Here is a 21277-nt window from a genome sequence, read left to right on the forward strand (position 1 = left end):
TCCAGACAGAAATGCATAGTTTGGCTAGTACGAAAAAAAAGATTTACCTCAAACACTTTAGTGGTAACTGAGCTTGAAAATGTTTTTGCATTAATATAATTTTCCGGTGGTAATTAAATAATTCCAACGTGAATGTCAAAAGTACATAATGACAAATAAAAAACAAATTAATTTGTTTCTATTAAAATCTGAGCAGTAAGCTTATGTCACCTTTATACAGACAATTTTAGGTATGTATTAGATTAGCCATGCCAGAATGTTTTCTAATTGGCCAATTTAAAGTTTATTAAATTTAATTAAAATACTCATGTGAGACAGAGACAGAGACAGTAGTAGCAAAGAGAACTAAATTTCATGGCCTTACCACGTAATTACTAATTCCTAATGTGAAATTATTTTTATTAACTATGGAAAAAACGTGTTCGCGTTAGCTCCATAAAAAATAAGCCATACTTCTTCGTACATTTCATTTCATTGATGATTTCATGTATTTTTTTTTCTCAATATTTATTTACAGACAATAACAACATTAACTCATAGTGCACAACTTCCTCCAGTCAAACGTAAGTACCTGAATAGACTATTTGATTTTTATACTTACTTCTTCTATCAACCATCGCAACGATCGACGATCAACCTTTTTCGTTATATTTGTGCAAAAAAAAGAGAGATTTTCTCACTGCTGGTGCCAGTGCATGTTGGACAGTTGTGGGTAATCTTTTACTTTTTATGGCATGCCTTAGTGCAGTGGTGCGCAACCTTTTATGTTTTGCTGGTTATTTTGATAGTAAACCTCGACTGAAACCACACACCACATACGGTTCATGGCATTTCCAAATGATTGACGGCAAAATAAAGTGCCGTGACACAAAAGTTGCTCACCACTGTCTTACTAATAAGCCTTAACCGGAACCATACATGACATGCGGTTCATTGCATTTCCGAAAACTTTTGTCTGCACACCAGTGTGTCCCGGCACACAGGTTGACCACCACTGTCTTAGTAAAAAGCCTCGTCCGAAACCACATACGACTTACTGTTTATGGCATTTCCAAAAATAACGGGCTACACACTAGAGTGTCGCGGCACACATGCTGCCCTTCACTGCCTTTAGTAAGCGGAACCGCACATGCCATACTGTACATAGCATTTCCGGAGACTTTTGACTCCACTCTGGTGTCCCGAAGCACATAGATTGCCCACCACTGATGAAGACAGCGTTTATAGATATTTGCACAGTGCCTTACTCTATAAAAAATAATATAAAGAGCTGATTACAAGCAGCACAAACAAAATGCATTGACTGTTCATGGTTCCAAGAAATATCTGTCCATTTATGTATATGTATCGAGATATAAAAACATGTAATAAAAATTTCTTTGTGAGGTAATATTTTTATAGTCACGCTCACAATATTGATTTTTTTGTTTTTAAACGTCTTAAATTGCAATTTATAATGTTGAATGAATTGCTTGAGCTGGAGAAATGCTTTGAGATCATGATGAAATTCGATAAAAAGGAAGTTTTATTGGTTGCATGCTGGGTTTGTCAAAAGAGAAATGGATGAGAAATCCTTATTGGAATCTAATAGATCAATTGTTCTCAAGTGCTGATGTCAATTAAAGCTGGGTTTTGACAATCTATGGGGTAATGGACTTTTATTATCAAGAACACGACTTAAGCTTGACCAGTGCTTCTCAAACTATGTTGTGTGACACAACATTGTGACAGGGGCGTCAAAAACCCCTCCACTACACCCTCTTTCCTAAAAGATCCTTAAACACCCATTAACTTAAGTACTCAATGTCAAGCAGTTCCTTTATGTGGTATTTGTAGTTTGATTCAATACAACGACAATACTGGTTCAATAAGTACTGCATAGGGTTAAAAGGGGTTTAAGTGAGCAATGTGCCATGCTTCCTAACAACTTTCAGTAGCTCAGTAGTTAAGAGTACGTTGACATGTTATCAAGAGAACGTTGGTTCGAATCCCACTCGGAGTTAAGTTAAAGACAAGTTTGTTGCAGAAAAAGTAGGTAGAACTTGGTAGAACCTTAAAAATAGTAAAGCTCAAAACTCTTTATAACCCCAAAATATACCAAAATTCCCCCTAAATTACTCAATGTACAAAAATCTTACTTAAATGCATGGAAAATGATTAAAATTGGCAGCTGAAAAGCAAAAAAGAAATTTTTTTCAATTGACTGTTTTTGAAAGTCTTTAAAATAAAAGAAAAACTGCAATTTCGGTGAGCATATGTAAATCTCAAGACAGCTGAATGTATCAAAACCTAAGCTAATTCAAATACAGCTATCATTAATTTTCATTTTCTTAACGACTTTCTGATTTCACATGTAGGTGCTTGCTTGATAAATGCAAATATTTAAATTACCCAGATACATTTCACCTAGTAACTTCGCACATAATAAATATACAAGATGAATTAAACAAGAGCTTAGTATGCAGCAAGGTGGATAGAAGATACGGACTGATTCTACATGGTTGAGGTATTGACTTTAATGTCGCGATGAAGTGGAATCAGCGCATTTAATTCTAAGTTTATGCACCTCATTTGCATGGGAATGCGTGCAAGTTTTTTTTATAGAATGAATTTCAGGGAGCTGCTTGACTAGAATTACTGAGCAATTCTTGTTATTCAAGGGGTCAATTGTAAAGGATGTCCTTCAAAATATTTAGATTTTTTAATGCATCCTCTATGGTTTTTTAAGTTGAGTTTTTGATATACCTGGGTGACACAAACGGAAAAAGCTTCGATTCTCCTTCTTTTAGGTGTCACGTGACGGCCATATTGCAAGCCACATGACGACCATGTTGCAACCACGTGACCTCCATGTTGCAACCACGTGATGACCATGTGGCTTCATGACAAGTCCTCATATTTTGTGTCGCTTGGGATAAAATCACCTATTAGAAGTACATCGATACATTTTTGATTCGCAAATTCGGTAGCCATTGCAAGACATTGGACTTGATATCCAAATCAACAGGCTACCAAACCAAGACCACTGCAAATTTGCAGGAAATTGAATATTTTTAACCATAAATCCATATTTATATTTTCAATATTTTAAACATGTCCTGTCGTGACTACCTTGATAACCAAAGAATTCAATTCCATTGTCAGGAAGACCTTTGCCAAATAAAATAATTGAAATTCATTCAAAAAAGCTTGCAAACATCATATTCAGTAAATGAACTAGCCAGCATGTTAGCGAAAAAACAATTCAGTAACTACTCATTCAGCCAGTTAGCAGGAATCTAAACATAAACACATTCACTCTAACGAAAAAAAATAAAGACGGAAAGAAATATGCTCAAGAGGCATTTAACAGATCAAATTGCGTTGATTAGTCGTAACTTGCAAGCCTCTTCCTCGAATGCCACCTATGTAACCGCATTTAACAACATTCTACATTTCTTTATTCATTCATCACACATCTTTAATGTTTTTTTTCTAAGGATTCCTATTATTCTTCAGGTTCTGTTGTTTTATTCTCATCACGAAATAGAATTTCTTATTTATGCAACAAATGATTTCATGTGATCGATAAATATGAAGGAATGAGTATATAAAAAAAAGTATCGCAGCATGAAGCAGCGAATAAAATGAATTGCGAAAGTACTTGACTTTATTGAATGACTTTGGCGCATTTTTGACGCAGCGGAAAATCAGTAATTGGTTAAAAAACAAAAATTGGAATTGGAATTAGGATTCACTATAACTTCTTAGACCTAAAAGATAAGATCCGGAAAAGCACAAATCACTTTCACGATCTAAAAATAAGATCCAGTAAGATGTCAGTCACTTCCTTGACCCAAAACATGAGATCCAGAAAAGTGCAAATCAATTCCTCGATCTAAAAAATTAGATCCAGTAAGATATGGGTCACTTCTTTGATCTAAAAGTAAGATCCAGTAAACTACAAATAACATCACAAACGAATTTTAAAAATTTCGTCATGTAACGGTTTTTTAGAATTTAAGTTTTATAACGGTTGTTAAAAATTTGAATTTTATGAAAGCAACGCTTTAAAAAATGTTTTTCCTTTGCTTAATTAATGAAAAATCATTAATTAATGTGCAAATAGATGGTTTTGCACTTCCAGACTAGTCAATACTGATATAATTTGATGACACAAAGGTAATTCTTCAAAATAGAGCTTTCTACGAGGTCTGGTTGCCGAAATCTCGTGCCTTTTCCTGGGAGTTAGTCTGTCAGACTGTCAAAGTGCATCATTAAGTACGCATTTTGTTCAAAAATGCAATTAAAAATTGTATAAAAATAATTTATAGATGTGAGTCGGGCAAAATCTTGTTAAACTTATATTTTATGAGGCGCTGGACCGACAATACATTTAATTCCATTAAAACAGATACGCTTTAATTTGTGTGTATACTCAACTTGCAAACTGTGAGTAAAGAAATTAATTTTTCTATTAATTGGAAATGGCAATAACTCATTTATATTATATTTTTTTGCATATATCCACATCTCAGCGGCATGTACAATTCGCTCGTGAGCGTAATAATTCTTATTTGATCGAGTTTTTTTTTTGTAAGTCTATTAAAGTCGAGTGCAGTGCCAACAGTGCTATAAAAGAAAAAGTGTAAAGAAGAAGATTAAAAGCAAATGAATGGCAAACTTCCTGGAAAAATAACATGGTAGCATGCCTTTCTCACAGTCTTAAATTGTAATTATTAAGAATGAGGAGCACAGCACACAACTGAAAAATAATTTCAAATTAATGCTTAATTGCGTTATAATTAAATTTTTTTATGCCAAAAGCATTTATCGCATATGAAAAAAAAAGAAGCAACAAAAGCTCTTAAATTGCGCGTCCAATAATCATAATAATAATCTCTTTGCTGTATTCACACAGTGCCTTTTCCTCGAGTTATTTGCAGTGTTTATTGCCATAAAGCCTTCGATTCTTTTCAATGTATACATGCACATCCCCTTTTAATCCATTGGCTTTGTAATAACAATTGTTATATTCAATAATAAATTTTATCTATTTGCCTTGCTGTTTTTTTTGTTCCTTTATATCCAACTTCCATCACCTATTTTTCCTCTCTTAATAGGAGTATTTATTTCTTCTTTTAAGCCATAATTTTTATCTTCCTCAAAATGCATGTGTGTTGTGCACTAGTCAGCTCGTCTTGTAGGCGACTTCATTGGAAGTCGAATGTTGAGATAGACGTACATGCATAGAGAAGGAATTGATAAGAGTGGAGATGGGGTAATGGAAAATTAATGTTCATTGCAGAGTGCATTTATGCTTAAATCCTGTATACATATTATGATGAGTTGTAATCATATATAAAATTATGAGGAACTTTGTTTTCGAGATATTGTGACTGAGACGGGTTTTTGAGTAGGAAATAGTCACAGTAATTATAACTTGAGTAGTTAGTGGCTGTTAGCCAATGATGTGAAGCTTTTATAAGTGGGAATTGCAGAGTTTGAATAGGCAATTAATTAGAAGCGATAGCTGAGTGATAGGGTGTCGGACTCCTACGTTAACGACACTGGTTCGATCCTAGTGAAAGTCTAGTCGGTTTTGACTTTTCCAGAGGTTCTGGTCACTAACCCGATTTGTGTGACGCGCAAGACACAAATTGTGCAATTTCGATCAGTCCTGAAGATTCTTGTGTGCAATCAAAGCTAGCAATCCAAATATTCCTGAATGACGTCAACCACAAGTTGATCCCTTACCTGACTGAAGTCGATTCTATGCAATTCATTCCACACTCCTTCTCAAACCATTCAATTCTATAATTGTCTGAATCCGCACCAAAAGAACTTCCTAGTGCAACTTTTTAGCACAATATAAATTAACTTGAACTCCAAAAAAACTCAATTGATCCTCATCCAAATAAGCTAAGGTGTGTTTAATGAATATTTCGTACTTTTTGTGCATCAACAAGCAATTCATTGGAAGAAAAAAATATTCGTACCTATATCAAATTAAATAAATTCATTACTGTACTTCCTAATCTGCAAACGGAAATCATTCAAGGTTAAATGATTTTTTGCTGCAACTTTGTATTGTAGCTGGTTGTAATAATTTCTAAGAATTCTTTACAAAGTATGATTGCTGGAAGATTTTATAGAGTAATTTTAGGGAAAAAACGGAATTAAATTATGAAGATTTTGCATTGAATTTGCAATAACCTTAGGTGTTGATTAGTTGGTAAACATCTAATCTATGTTGTATTGCTAAAGAATTTCTTTGGATATTGAAGATTCTTGTTCTGAATCGTTCCAAAGTACTAGTCGATTAGAAACTGATGCGAACAAAATTCCAGTCACTCCAGAGAAGACTAAATTACAGTAGAATTAGAATTCAACTGGACATTGACTTGCCATTAAGAAATCATGTCATTCCTTAATTTAACGTTTACCAGAACTCCAATTGAGGGTTGCTGCAGTCGATGTATTAGTACCTACTTACTTTGATGGTTGTACAGATCAACTGTGATCTAACCCATGTGGTCTATTAGCATCTGAAGCTAGCTCTATCGCTAGCTGCTCTTTTCCAATTACCAATACCAGTTGCGAAGGCTAACGATCACGCGGACACTCCGAGAACTCGTGGAAAAATGCTGTCGATAGAGATAAGACACTTGGCAGCATGAGTAATTGGCAAGCGGTTTAGTACATATGCATACTAAAGGAAGTCATGGATCATAATTGATCTTTACAACCAGCGTTGTAAGTAATACCAAATGCGAAGTTTCTAACTTCCGAAAACATCAAATTTGGAAATTACTGGGATTCGAACTCTAAAAATGATAATTTCCACAGTTTAAGCCAAAACTGCTTCATTACAACCCATAATATATCCGCTAAAATTCATTATTATGTTGATGATAATCGTCACTTTGAATTAGCTGCACTATCCACATACACCACACACATGTACAATCAGCAACAAAACAGCAGAAGCAGCATCATCTTCATCGTTCTTCTCCATCCACTCTCTTGACTCTGTTATTATTAAAAAAAAAAGAATGGGAAAAAAGAAGATGGAAAGTCAAGTTCAATTACCTTCGTTTGTGCTTTTTAAAAGATTCTATTTTTTATTATTCTATGCACTTCATGTTGCATAGAAGAAGCATAAACATAGAATAAGAAGAAGTAAAGACTTTATATTTTTCTAAATAATGGAGTTGAAAACAATGTCACATCTTATGTTTACTCATACTTTTTTTTTTTGCAAGCGATGCCATTAAAAATGCAAATAATAGAATAGAAGCGTTTCATTGATTATTGCATAAATTATGAAGCAGCATTCTTTAGTGACTTGATTGTACGAAAAAAGAAAGAGCAATTTTAAGGTATTTCTTTCTTCTCATGTCGATTAAAAATGTAAATTTGCCATCTAACATGTGCATTGAATATTTCATGAATCCATAAACTGCAACACAATATGAGTTTATCACTATGTGACTCTGTTGTCGTCTTATGCTTAGCGAATATGTGTAAAAAGAAGAATTATGAGATAGGAAATTGTGTATGGCAATGGAGGCTTATGGTAAAATTCTTAACGGGAAACGACAACTCTTCCATATCTGAACAGCAGAAAAATCGTCATCACATATTATATTGGGACTTCATTAAAATTTAGTCACGGAACTTTGTCTTATGTCATGCAAAAGGTTCTCTCTCATAATGAAATAATTATTTTTGAACCTTAAGAATGAAACAATGGCATTAAGAATGGCTGAGGCCGTTTTGTGTTGCGGTTGAGTCGTGCATGTCCCCAATTTTTATTTTCTTTTCTTTCTTTTGATCGGCTTTGGACGAAATGTTGCGATGGTAGCAATAAGATTGCGTAATGAAACATTCCAATTTTTTTACATTTCCTTTATCCATTGTTGCATTCTTTAATTCTCTTATTTATTTTGCAGGACAAGCCACACTACTAGTGAAAGAGCCAACAGTACAAATACAGTGTCTGCAAGGTTCAATTCTTATAACAATAAAAAATGCTCCAGCGAGCTACGACGGGTTCTTTAGCGGACGAATTTATCCCAAAGGACTTGCGAAGAACTCAACATGTCTGACAGAGTACAGGTAAGATTGCTAAAAAATTCTACGAAGGCGTACATGAGATTTAAGATTGGCTGGACATGAATTTTGTGACTTTTGGCTTTTTTCGAATGAAATGCTTGTTGGATATCCATTGAATGTTATTGTCATCTGATATTACGCAAGAACAAGCTGTTCGAATGCAGAACTCATTAAAAATTCCTAACATTTTATGCTAGCTTTTATCTCCAACCTTTAAGATATGCGACATAAAGCAAACTGATTATAATCTTGTCTTACCATTTATGAGTTGAAGTGCTATAAATCTTAAGAATCTTTTTTTTTGTGTTGAAAGCAGCTCTTTGGTGTAATAATTCTTTCTAGCATCATGTTACACCACGTCCACCATACATAATCCCATTATAATGACTATAATCATGTTTTTTTTGCTCTATTCTCATCCACAGGGATTATCAAGGCCCTTTAAAATATAAACTGCCACTAAGGAGTTGCAACACAATGCCAATAGAGATGGTAAGTTGGAATATATAGTAACAATTTCAATCAATCATCAGTTAAAAGCCTCCTATAAAGCTAATTTTTAATTCGCACATACGTGAGCTACATTTCATAATATTTACATACTTTATAATTTTGTGCAAATTTATTATTAAGTCTCTGACTCTTTTTTTTTCGTGTGTTAAATCAATTTGACTTCATTGTTTTTCTGTGTACACAAGCTGGCAAAAAATGATGTAAGGCGTTGGTGTTACGTAAGAAAAAGTTTTATTTATATGATAATTTAAGGAATGAGCAACAATCACAATAAAACTTTTTTTAAGCTCAACTCTCTCGGCAAGCAGGCACTCGTGTCAATTATATATTCGAATTTATGCAAATGCGGTACTGTTTGTGACTCGTACACACGTCATTTACTGTTTGTCATGAGAAATTAGGCTGTGGGTGTATTCTAAAGTGGATATAGGCTTTATCGGTTTCTTGACGCGAAATGTGCCTACTCATTAAATTGCGTTACTTAGAACGGTGCTGAGGAATTCCATAAGGAAATTCTACTCAGAATATCCATGAACTTCACTCAATGCCTGTTTAATTGCTCATATCTCCTTTTCTTGATCGCTCAGGACATGCCAAATTGGGAAAGTAATAATCATTACAACGGAATCTCACATGAGTTGAGTTATAAGGGAAGGAATAAGATTCTGTAGGTCGAAGATCGTGAAATGACTTTGTACATTCTTTCAAGGTTCTTAAACCTTTTCTCATATGGTATGGATGGAAAAAATTCTAAAATTGGTCTCATCTTAAATTGTCTTGATTCCCGTTTAACGATTACGTTATATAAGTAAGTCCGCGTTTAGAATGTTGGAGTTAATAACGTAAGTGGGCGAACGTATAACAAGAAATTAATTTGTTTGTCTTTTACTTAACAATGAAATAAACTACTCAAATTAAAGACCAGCGGGTGAGTGAATTGGAAAGATTGGTAAAATTCAATAACCGACAGTAAATGAAATTAACGGTTTGATGAATGAATTCATTACATTTTGGCAAAATAAGCCTTTACTTCCTATGTAAACACATTTATTTTGTTAGTGTCAATAGAAATGAAACTAAAGGTATTTTCTATGCATAAATAATAATGCTTGACTAATGACTTCTCTTCAATTTTCTGAAAGTACTATTTGTATAGTGAAAAGTAAACGAATCTTGTTGATTTATTCTATTAAGAAAGGTTGGGCTGGCTGATTTTGGTCATTTGTTTAGCACAGAACAAAAGCCATTTACCGTTTTTGAGAACTTTTTGCATTTTGATTCTGAATATATTTTCTTTCCTTTATAAAAAGGCATTATTAATGATATCCAATTACTGGCACTTTTTGTACAGAATTTTTGAAGTTTCATTGGAAATAATCTGTAGCGGTAACTGACACTTAATACAATAGACTTAATGATACATTAAATTTTCGCCTCGCATTCCATGCCAAATTTATAACTTCCTATTAGATAGAAATCATCGAGAATTTGTTGTTTGTAATCCAGGGAGTGTCAATTGATCTTATTTAAGAACTAAATCTGCAATATTTAGATAAATTTAGTATTCTTACAGTTTATTAGGTTAAAATATCTAAAATAGACTAACATCCTGTTTAATTAATGATTCATGACTGATATTTGTAATTACCTTACTTATTGCACTAGTCCTGGATGGATAAACCTTATTTTAACTTAATTATTCCAAAATTAATCCGTAAACTTCCACAAAATTAATTTTAACAACAATTTCTTTTGAAAAAAAACCTTACAAATTCTGCATCTTTTCTCAATTCGCCTCAAAGTTTTTGCGTCTCAATTTTAAAATTCTAAAGTACGTTAAGAATTTAAATTGACATATTATCCATATAAAGAATCAACTTCTTTATTTCTCAACTTCATGCAATTAATTAACTCCATACCTATTCTTCCATTGCCTTTCTATAGTCAATAGACACCACATGTTGTGATTCTTTCATATTTTTTTCTATCAACGCCCATTTATTAATGATTTGCAATCAAATGTTTTATTTCAAATGATTGATGTCTATTCAGCACTGATGCGCTACTCGTTATTTTTTCTGATATTCTTTTCTTTTTTCCTATCATCATTCCACTACGCAGCTCATTTGCCATTGCCATTTTCATTGAGAGTCGTGAAAGAAAACCGTTAAATGAAGATATTGATATATTAATAATTGCCAGTATCACTTAGTTAAAGTTATTTTTCAACACAAGTTGCATAATCGAGCTGATTATTTACAGCTGCTTATTTTCACTACAGCTATGTACGCGAGAGACATCACAGTGACTCGCAATACACAGCAAGTTTCCATATTTTTCCCATTTCGATACACGCAAATCGTAATGACCCGTATTTAAACTTCAGTTATTGCTCTTTCTACAGTATATTGCATTAAAAGTGAAAATTGTCGTTTGCTGGTTGACTAAGGAGAGAGAAAGAATTCTGACCAGCGGCATAATTATGATCAGTAGTGGCAATTGAAATATTATTTACTCAATTTACTCCAATAAGTAGCGAACGGTAAGGCTGAATATTTTTATGACTCACTGTTGCCTACTGTAATTTCTATTGAAAAAAAAAGCATTTCTTAATGAACAGTGTTGTTATTTGGATATTTGGGTATGCTGGTTATGATCTGAATGTGAAGGAAATTCGACAACCGTTGGTTTTGACATTGAAGTTATCTTACTTAGTCTCAAAGTTTGGCGATTAGATAGGTTAGGTAGTATCTTAGAGAGTCGCCAGGAGACTCGTGACTTCATTTAGTTGTAATTTGAGATTTCAAGTGTATTCAGGCCCCAACAGAACAAGGACATGCTTTCATGAGACAGAAGTCGACTACGGTACCTAAAAGTGGTCTTTTTGTCTGTTAGGGCCTTATGGTTGAAGAAGGCACACAGTATTGAAATGGTGACAACTCAGACTCCAAGCTGGCATGACTCTGGCTTATTAACAGATTAGGTGAAATTCGATCAGATCAGACTTATTTACTGGAGTCATAGTCCGATGTGGAGTTTAGATAACCACATGTAGTGTGTGACCTATCCAGCCGTACTTTGGTATGAGTATCGAGTATCTCGCAATTAATCAGATCAGACTCATAACGACCGAAAGCTGGATTTTTCGCTTTTTGTATGATGTGTTCCTTCCGGGTTTTGTCAATTCTATGACTCTCAGAATACCATATCGTAAACTTCTTGTTCCTTGCACAGCTGACTTGTAACTGTTTAGACAAGTCCACCCAATAGCCTGTCCAACACTGCTCAGTGATAAAATTTATGTTCAACTTATTTTCCTTCTAATTTTTATGGCAAAATTAAACCAGTTCGAGATTGAGGCAATAAAAAAAATATCTATTTTTTTCCCGTTACAGCAACCGTCGAAATAACAAAGTTTAAAATAATATTTTTGCTCACTCAGCCGGCCTTGACTCGCAGCTCGTTGTCTTTATTAGGAGACTTGTTTCTACTTCTTTCGCCTGCAAAATATTATAAAATATCAATAAGAATTCAATTTTTGGCAATTTTAAAATGCCAAAATGTTCGCAAGACTCGTGAGTTGAGCCGAAAACAGCAAGGCAGTCACAGTCACTTGTTCATCTAAGGTGATGAGCACAATAATAACAGATTATTCAGAATGAAAAGGCACAAAAATTATTATTTCAAGAGTTGTGATTTAGTCCCACTAAAATGTCAAAATCTGACTGCATTTAAAGCCATTAGTAAATGTTAATGCCCGCATATAGACAGACGATCATCATAATCATTACCTTGTTTGTTTATATCACGTTGAAAGTGTTTGAAAAGCGAAAGTAATTCACAAAATTTTTGTGTATGAAAATTAGAGCACACGAAAGCTGTGTGCCTACCAAGTTCACCATATCGTAACGATTTAATTGCGTGCGTAGCTCCAGCACATGATGCTTATGTTTATTATGAATTAACGCCAAATTAAAATGTAAAGTTTTTAAGGGGGCTATTAGGAAAGAACTTGCTAAAATTAGCAAGCTATAGTTGTCGATTTAAGACACTGCTCAGTATGATGCAAGTGGATAAATGTGCACGCAATGGAAGTAAAGTTTTTCCGCTTTTTTATGTCTGTTCTGCTGCATTTGTTGAGTCGATTGGTCATCATCAGCTTGATTGCATTATTATTAGCTATTTAGTTCCAAATGCTATCGCTCATGTGCGGTTAATAACATATGTCATTATAATTGGAATGACACGGAGCTGACTCTTGATTCTCAATATATATATATAAAGGTGAAGAAAGAGCATCACTTACAATAAATCATTGACAGCAACTCAAGCGAAGCGTTACACTCATGTGGTATTTACTGCCAGTTCACGGTCAAGAAGAATTGACATGATATGCCACAAGAAAGGTGATTACGCGGACAAGGCAATTGACTTAATGAACATTATTCTTGTTTAACGATAAGGCTAATTTATTGGAAGGGAATTGCTGGTTTATTTCTTGTTAAGTTGATTGCTGAGTTTTGCCCGAACAGGATATTGTGCTTGCTAGGATACTGATACGTCGCCGTACTAAGAGAAAGACGCGAAGTTGTCTTGAAGGTACCGAGATGACTGATTTCGCTCCATTTTTACGGCGAATATTTCAATTCGCCTTATTTTGCCGGTTGAGTAATTTGTTCAATTCTATTAAGGAAGTCCACTCTGAAAGACTTCTACCTACTGAATATGATCCTGAATTTATCAATACCCACTTCAAAATAGTCAAGTAAATGCCTCCGATTCCAATTTAAGCCTTTTAAATTGCGTGATCAAAATTTCAATTTAAATTACAGACGAATTTCATGAAATTTAAATCACATGTCCAAAAGTACAGCAATATCACCTGTATTTACCTTATTGGTACTGTAATAATTCAGTTTTTTGTACCCATAACATGAAATATGACATGAATAATCAAGAGATGATTTTGGATGTTTCGGAACAATCTAGTTAAAAATAATAGAATAATGGCATCTACGTGACTTTACGTATGCTCATCGTCACTTCTCAATTGAAATTATTCAACAATCTCCATCTGAGGAAAAGTCTCAATCAACAGCTGATTACGAATTTCTTTTAAATCCAATTATACATCTCGAAAACTTGTTGAATGATTCGGAATCAATTGAGCGATAATAATAAAGCACAAAACAGAAGAATATGAAGGAAAAACATATAACATAAAGTAGTGGGAAATATAGACAATAAAGTACGGAATGGAACGGAAAAAAGTGAAAACTGGAAGTTGCAAAAGCTAAATCTTCCGCAAACAATGATGAAGTAATCGAGATTCTTCACTCTCTTCTTCTATTTTTTATGACGCAGCAAATTCATTAACCAATTGTTTTTTTTTCTACAATCTTATTTCCATGCCAATAAATCACGTGGAAGAAAAATGCGAGAAGTCATCAGTCGAGCTTAATAACTTTTTAAAAAAATAAAGATTGTTGTCATTAATTTGCATCTTTTCGCGGTGAAATCTCATTGACATTATGACCGCCTACAGATGAGTGACTATTCGTGTGAATATATGAAGTATAAAGGTTTAATTGAAATGACCATAAGTGTAAGATTACAAAATCTTTGTGGCAAAAAAGCTTGATTGTCCATAAAGTTTATTAACAGACGAGCTGTTCATAATGAAATGAAAGCGATTATTGAATGGACATGAATTGTAAATATTAAATCCACAAATCATCATCACTTCACTTCACTTTTGCGAATTTCCGATGTTCATCAGCTAGTACAGTGGTGGTGAACCTTTCATTTTTCGTGGTTAGCATCGACAGAAATTGCACACGACATATAGTTCATGAGGGGTCCAAGGGTATGATGCGCAATACATGCAGCCAGTTGCAATAGCCTCTTGTACCCAAGTGTCTATTTCCGATTTTCTCGTGATTCATGACATTCCCTGAACATTTTTAGCAGCATACTAATATGTTGCGGCACAATGGTTGTGCACCAATGACCTAGTCGAAAGATATGGGGACCATTCATTTATTACATAACGTAAATCGTTTTGAGCTCCTCTTGCGCATAATACTGCATTGTTTGAGGCGTCCGATGTTCATCACCTAATCCATAAGGGACCGTCCACTTAGTGAAAAACCGATTTTTTGAACGATGCCCTTCCTTTTCATAACATTGCATTGTTTGAGGCATCCGAAATTTATCATCACGGGGAGCGTCAATTGAGGACGTTAAGCGAAAAACCGACTTTTTGATCCATCCTTTCTCCTTTTCGTAATATTGCAGTCTTTGAGGAGCCCGATCTTCAACACCTAGTCCACCGCCTCTTCCGTAACATTGCATTTGAGGCGTCAAAGAATCACGAGTTACAAACCAACCCTACCCCCAAGAGCTTTACACAATTAATAATCGACCCCACAGCACTCTTCCACATTCATTTTCTATTGTCTTCATGAAATCATAACGTCACATAATAATGTATAATACTAGATGTATATATGAGAGCTATAGGTTAATTCCATTCATTTATTTCCATCACATTCATTCATTCCATTTTATTTTTTATATATATTATATACTTTTTATATTTTTTTACTTGAATCTCTCACTTAACACATTGCGCGCGAACACGGAAAAAAAGCGAAAGTGAAACTTTTGTTATTATCGCTTCTCCTTACTTTTAAGATCAGTCATGTCTCTTCACTCTTTACTGTGTGTCTTATTATTACTACTATTATATATACTTTTTGGAAGATTAGTCTTAAACTAATTTTTCGTTCCTTCATAATGATCACTTTTCTGTCGTATCATCATCATTGTTGTCGTCGACGCTGACTGTGTTGGTTACGAATTGTATAAGAGCTATTCCATGAAAACGTTGCACTTGAAAAAATGAGTTGCAATTCTACTTCTACTTGTTGAAATTTTTAAGAAAAGAATTCTCTAACTCTAAAGCATATAATTGTCAGATTTCTATTCAGAATGCATTATTAATGAACATTTAAGTTTTTAAAGATACAATAAATGGGAAAAAATTAATTAATTTAATGTTTTACAAATTTAACGGTCTTTATGATTTTAAATTTGTCTCCACAAAGCGTCTTAAAAATTCTACAATTACTCTGTTGCCATCAAAAAATTTCCGTGGAATTGAGATTGTGGCTTAATTAAAGATATTTAAAGCTCAATATTCGCACAACATTTAATATGAATCAAAAACTATTATATTAGCTATTCATATGAGGTAAAATCATTGTCAAAGTAAGAAAATTATTGAAAACATATTGGAGACTCATTCATTGGCAACAGAGTAATTTTTCGTAGAATTGAAATATTCCTTTAATTAACCACTTTAGACATAACGTGAATAACAAAATAGGTAGAATTCATCTAATCCTAAGTGTTGAGATCCAAAATGTGCTGCGTTATGCTTCAGAAAGAGAGAAAATTTGATTTGGAGAAAAAATTGTAGAAAAATCGATTCATGGAATTGCTCATAAAGTGCGCACCCATTTAGCCCCGAGCGACATAAAATCGATTACATGGAAGTACACCATGTGTAATTGGTGTTATAGCTGAAGGGAGATGTTGAAAGACACTCGACTGGTGATTGGAAGAGAGGAAGAAGAGTTTAGTGATATGAGGTGAAGGTCATGGTTGTGGTTGAGATTGTGGATGAGCTATAGGTTGAGTACTAAGTTGGTATAAAGAGTTGCACACAGAATTACGACCGTTGGCTAGGAAAATAACAAGATTAAACCAGAATGCCTTCAACATAAAGCTTTAGCTATTCAGATCATTGAGATTCAAAGCTGATTGTTTAGCGAATGAGGGGAACACGTCAGACCACTGGACTCATTAGACCTGTTTATTCTCTATAACTTATAAATTGTGGCTGTGAGTCGCGTTTCCGCTGCATATGATTCGAAAAAGAACAGGTGAAAAAGTGTCTCCTGCCGAGTCTCGAACCCATGACCGCTTGGTCGGTATCACAATAATTAGGTACCGAAGTACGAAACCATTCCGCCACCGAGCCACCTTGACCTCGTGAAGCGTTTATGAAACTAACCGATTACTATCTAAAGCCACCAAATCAACGACATCATTCTTAAAGCCAGTAGATCTGCGCAACATCAAAATCATGCAACCACCACAATCCCCATGTACTGCTCGGGTTATGTCGTCTACTGAGCCCTATTATGAGACACTCATTTTAAAGTTAATGCATATTATTATTACTTACTATATTTAAATAGTATTATTATGCAGTTTTTTGGATGCTGTTTTGATTCCACACTCATCTTCTATTCAATTTCCTCTCACTCACTTGGTGCCATCTCGTTTGTTGTCTACCAACAAAAAGGCGTGTACCATTATCATCGTAATGAATTACAATAGGGTAAAAATACAAGAAGAAATTGTGTGCAGATTGAAATCTTTTACACATGACAGGCTTATGCCTATCTTGAGGTAAGACAAAACAGAATGTTGTGGATCAAAAGCTATTACATTGGACTTGATATGAGTATGAATGTGTGTATATTATAATACCTTATTCTCTATAAATTGATAAACGTGAGATGTCATGACTTTGACAATGCGTTAATGTCTCTGTCACAGCAATGAACTGTAATAAAAATAGTTATAATGACACAAAACAGAGACAAGAAAAGGTTAACAAGATTCTTCGTTACACATAAAGTATATAGACAGGACAGAAAATGTAACTAAGTAAGCAATAATACGAGAAAATTGTGTATTGGACATGGACAGCAAAAAATAAATATTGCGAATTGATAAAATACGACATCATATCGGTAGCAGAATGGCAATAGTCAGTTACGCAAGAATATTATCAATTCTTTCTATTTATTTCACATGCTGTGCGTCTCGATAGTCATTCTATAACCAGATATTTTATATTATAAACAAGTTACATTAATGCTGCCGTTGTTAGTGTAATTGCTCTTATGTCTACGACTGATACGGCAATTTGAACAACACAGAGTAAACACTAATGCTCCATTGAATACCGTGATAATATGTGCTCATTTTTACCGCATTTTCCTAATAGGATAGTGTCCGCATTTTGTCCGTCTGTCTGTCCGCCCGTCTGTCTGTCTGTCCGTCCGTCCGTCCGTCCGTCCGTCCGTCCGTCCGTCCGTCCGTCTGTCTGTCAGTCCGTCCGTCCATCTGTCTGTCTGTCCGTCCGTCTGTCTGTCTGTCCATCCGTCCGTCTGTATGTCTGTCCATCCGTCTGTCTGTCTGTCCGTCCGTCTGTCTGTCTGTCCGTCCGTCCGTCTATCTGTCCGTCTTTAGACCTATCTCCTCCTCAGGTTTAAGCTATTTTGATTCTGTACACTAAAAATGCGATTCCGTCGGTCACGAGTGACCAACTCGATACTAGTTCTTATTTTTTTTTGCATTTTTTAACAACGGTTTTCCGACTCTATCCACATACGCACGTACTTTAATCAATTTTATTCAACATTTATATTTAAATGGATTTTAACATCAACATCATAATCATTCATCGTAGCCAGGAGACGTATTAATTCCTCTACGCATAAATTTGATTTCATAATAATTAATCGTCGATAATGCCTGCATAACGTGGTTTAGAATTTTTAATTAAATTAACTATTTTTAAAGTGAAATTTTCATTGCGCAGTTAAACGTGTGTGTTCAGGTTTTTTATGGTCGAGTAACTGATTCTCTTGTAATATGAGAATGATGCAGAATTCAGGTTTAATTTAAGTTTATTGTAACAGATTTGAAAGACTTTATTTTGGCGAAATTTATGGCCAATAAAAGTGATTGTAAATTAAACTTTTAACATTGTGCAAAATTTAAATCGTGAAATAAAAGAAAGGTGTTTGTGGAAACATGAAATAAAAGGTTTTAATTGCCTTTTTGGATTGTATTATTGAAGTTCTTAAAAGAATCAGAAAGAATAAAGAAGATTTTAATGCAATTAAGTAAATTGTGTATATGTTTGTGCTTAAAATGAAGAAATTCACAATAAAATACAAAGTTCAATGTCTGCTGGATGTATTTTTGGAGTCTGACTTAATGACCTTATGATATACAGAATGATATTCAATATTGAGAAGCAATAAGCTTTTATACTTGCGATTAAGTCACAGAAGGTTGCAAAATTACTTAAATTGATATTAATTTTAAAAGTTTACCTTTTCTGAATTTGCTCAATTCGCTTCATTTTGAAAATTTCTGAGATGATAAAATCCATTTGTATTCAAAAAATTCCGTTAAATTGTCAATTAAACATTCACAATTATTCGCTCTATTTTGAACTTTTAAAGACAAAAATTCGTTAATTTTCAAAATTTCCGAGATGACAAAATTAATTCAAATTCAAAAATGCCGTTAAATTGTCAATCCGACAATTCACTTGACATTCACAACAATTAAAACGCCATTAAATCATTAAAATTCACCTCAATAACCCACCAACCGCATTCTATATCCAACTTTGTATGCATATGAAGTAACAGTCACACAATTATTTAATTAAAAGACAGGAAAAGCACCACAAATTGGATAAAAATATTTCCCTCTTCATTAAGACTGGCAAATGACTTATCCGGAAAAACAAGAAATCCATGCTCAATATGGATACGTAGATGTACATATTTTTTGCATAACTCAATATTACAAAGCCATATCGCAATTTTTCGATCATGATCTCCTAATGACTTAATGCGAAAGTGTAGTATTTCTCGCGCTAGGCACAACTCATTTAGTGCCGAAAGAAGAGGGAGGAGGACTCACATACATTGGCTGTGTTTTTTGTGCGGAAATTTGTAATGCAAATAAAATGAAGAGAAAGAAATACAGCAAAAGAAGAGATAAAGATCGTGATTATTTTATTTTGTTTTCAAAAAGGAATTGAAGAAATGAAAGAGAAGAAAACTTGAAAGAAAGGTTGTCACGGTCTTCGCAGAGGTTAAAAAATGACTTGGAAAGTTATTTATGCTTAATACTATATGATTACCATTCGAGTATGCTTGAAATGTATAATAAATTGAATTGGATTACCTCATAAAATGTCAGCTTAAAGCGTCACAAAAGGACGATCTTGAATGCGTGCATGATAGACACAAGTGCAGACGTCGTTCCATTGATGAGAATCATAAAAAAATATCATTTCATCACTTTAAAGTCACTTAAAATCTAATTTCTTTTATAATTCAAAATATCTCAACATAACATATATCCGTTAGCAATAATAATTTAAGGTAATAACACTTAATTGATTTCCCGACAATTCCATATGTTTTTGTCGTCATCGTCATTTGCTTTTGTGTAATTGTTGCTGCTGTTGATGTTTAAATTGTTATAAGCAAAATAAAATTTGCGTTGAAAGAGGAATATCTCAGACGTTCTATTGTGTTTAAGTAATAGAATAGAACATTAAATTGTTTTTCTATCATTTAAGCTACTCGACTACCTAGAAACTATTAAAATCTATTTAATTTTGCTATTTTTCATTCACAATTTAACCATAAATAGATGCTGTTAATTTAAACAATATAATTGGGAAGATTTTTATGGGATTTCAATGAACTACCTGCTACTTAGTAATTAAAAAATTTTCATTACCTTTCCGCAACATTTTTGAGATTATTCTCACATAAATGTAATTAGCATTAAATTTTTAATAAGCGTTGGTGGACTGGTTTATGAACTTTTAAATGTTGACGATTGTTGGATTTTGCCTTGTGCATTTGTGTGCTAAAGTTCTTTTAAATCTGTTGAGCTTTCAAAATTTAATGAATTTGCTCTTTGAAAAGTCGTTAAAAATTCAAAATTTTCATATTTTCACTCCCTTAAAACCGTTAAATTTTGAATTTTCATAGCTTATGACCCCGAAAAACGAATTTAATTTTCAGTTTGAATTACAATTTGAATTTTCATAGTTTTTGACCCCTAAAAACGGATAAAATTCAAAATTTATTTAAAAATTTATTTTCCGTTAAAAATTCATTTGAAATTTCAAAAATCCCATCTAAAACATCTTGAAAATGTCAAAATGTCCAATTTCCCGCTTCTCAAAATCCCATTAAAATCAATCAAACTTACGTAAATGACTCGTTGCAACAAATTAAATGAAAAAATTTCATGCACTTCAAAGGAAAATTCCACAAAGCTTCATATCGAATCAACAAATCGTCTCTCAATACAAATTTAGCATGCAATCGCCCACAAAATGTCAAGTGTCAATAGCTATATATAAAATGATCCGTCTCCGGCTACAAAAGCAAATTAAATCTTTTCATTTGAATTTTAAATCATCTTTTTTTATTACATCTTAACTATCCTTATAATGAGCTGCTAATAAATTACACAAAGTTGCTTAAATTAATAGTACTAAGAATAGACTCTAAAGAAGGAAAGAGTTCAAGATTCTTAAATTAAACGTCGATGATTTTGGGTATAAGTGAATTAATTTTCTTGATACATAATTTTTGACGACTGAATATTTTAAGTTCTGGAGAGTATCCAGTGCGCGTGTAGCTTATAATTTATTTAGAATTGAAACTAGTAATAAAGGCAAGACGAATTACTGTGTTTATTGTTAAACACATCTGCTTGAAAAAATGCCAAGAAAAAAATAGGGCAAGGGGTGTCAAAC

The 21277-nt window shown here is 33.6% G+C and overlaps 1 protein-coding gene across 4 annotated transcripts in view; it reads left to right on the top strand.

Annotated features, from left to right (window-relative positions):
• Window positions 1–21277, top strand: part of pio (zona pellucida domain-containing protein piopio) — a 68992-nt gene that overhangs the window by 37377 nt on the left and 10338 nt on the right. For all 4 annotated transcript variants that reach the window (XM_070634828.1, XM_070634837.1, XM_070634813.1 and 1 more), the window contains 3 exons: window positions 518–563; window positions 7935–8100; window positions 8523–8589. In XM_070634828.1, the coding sequence (XP_070490929.1) occupies window positions 518–563; window positions 7935–8100; window positions 8523–8589 (279 nt within the window). The remainder of the gene's footprint in view (window positions 1–517; window positions 564–7934; window positions 8101–8522; window positions 8590–21277) is intronic.

The sequence above is a fragment of the Chironomus tepperi genome, unplaced genomic scaffold, assembly GCF_022539635.2.
Source record: "Chironomus tepperi strain 1889 unplaced genomic scaffold, CSIRO-AGI_Ctep_v1 contig_9, whole genome shotgun sequence".
In the NCBI taxonomy this organism is placed as follows: Eukaryota; Metazoa; Arthropoda; class Insecta; order Diptera; family Chironomidae; genus Chironomus; species Chironomus tepperi.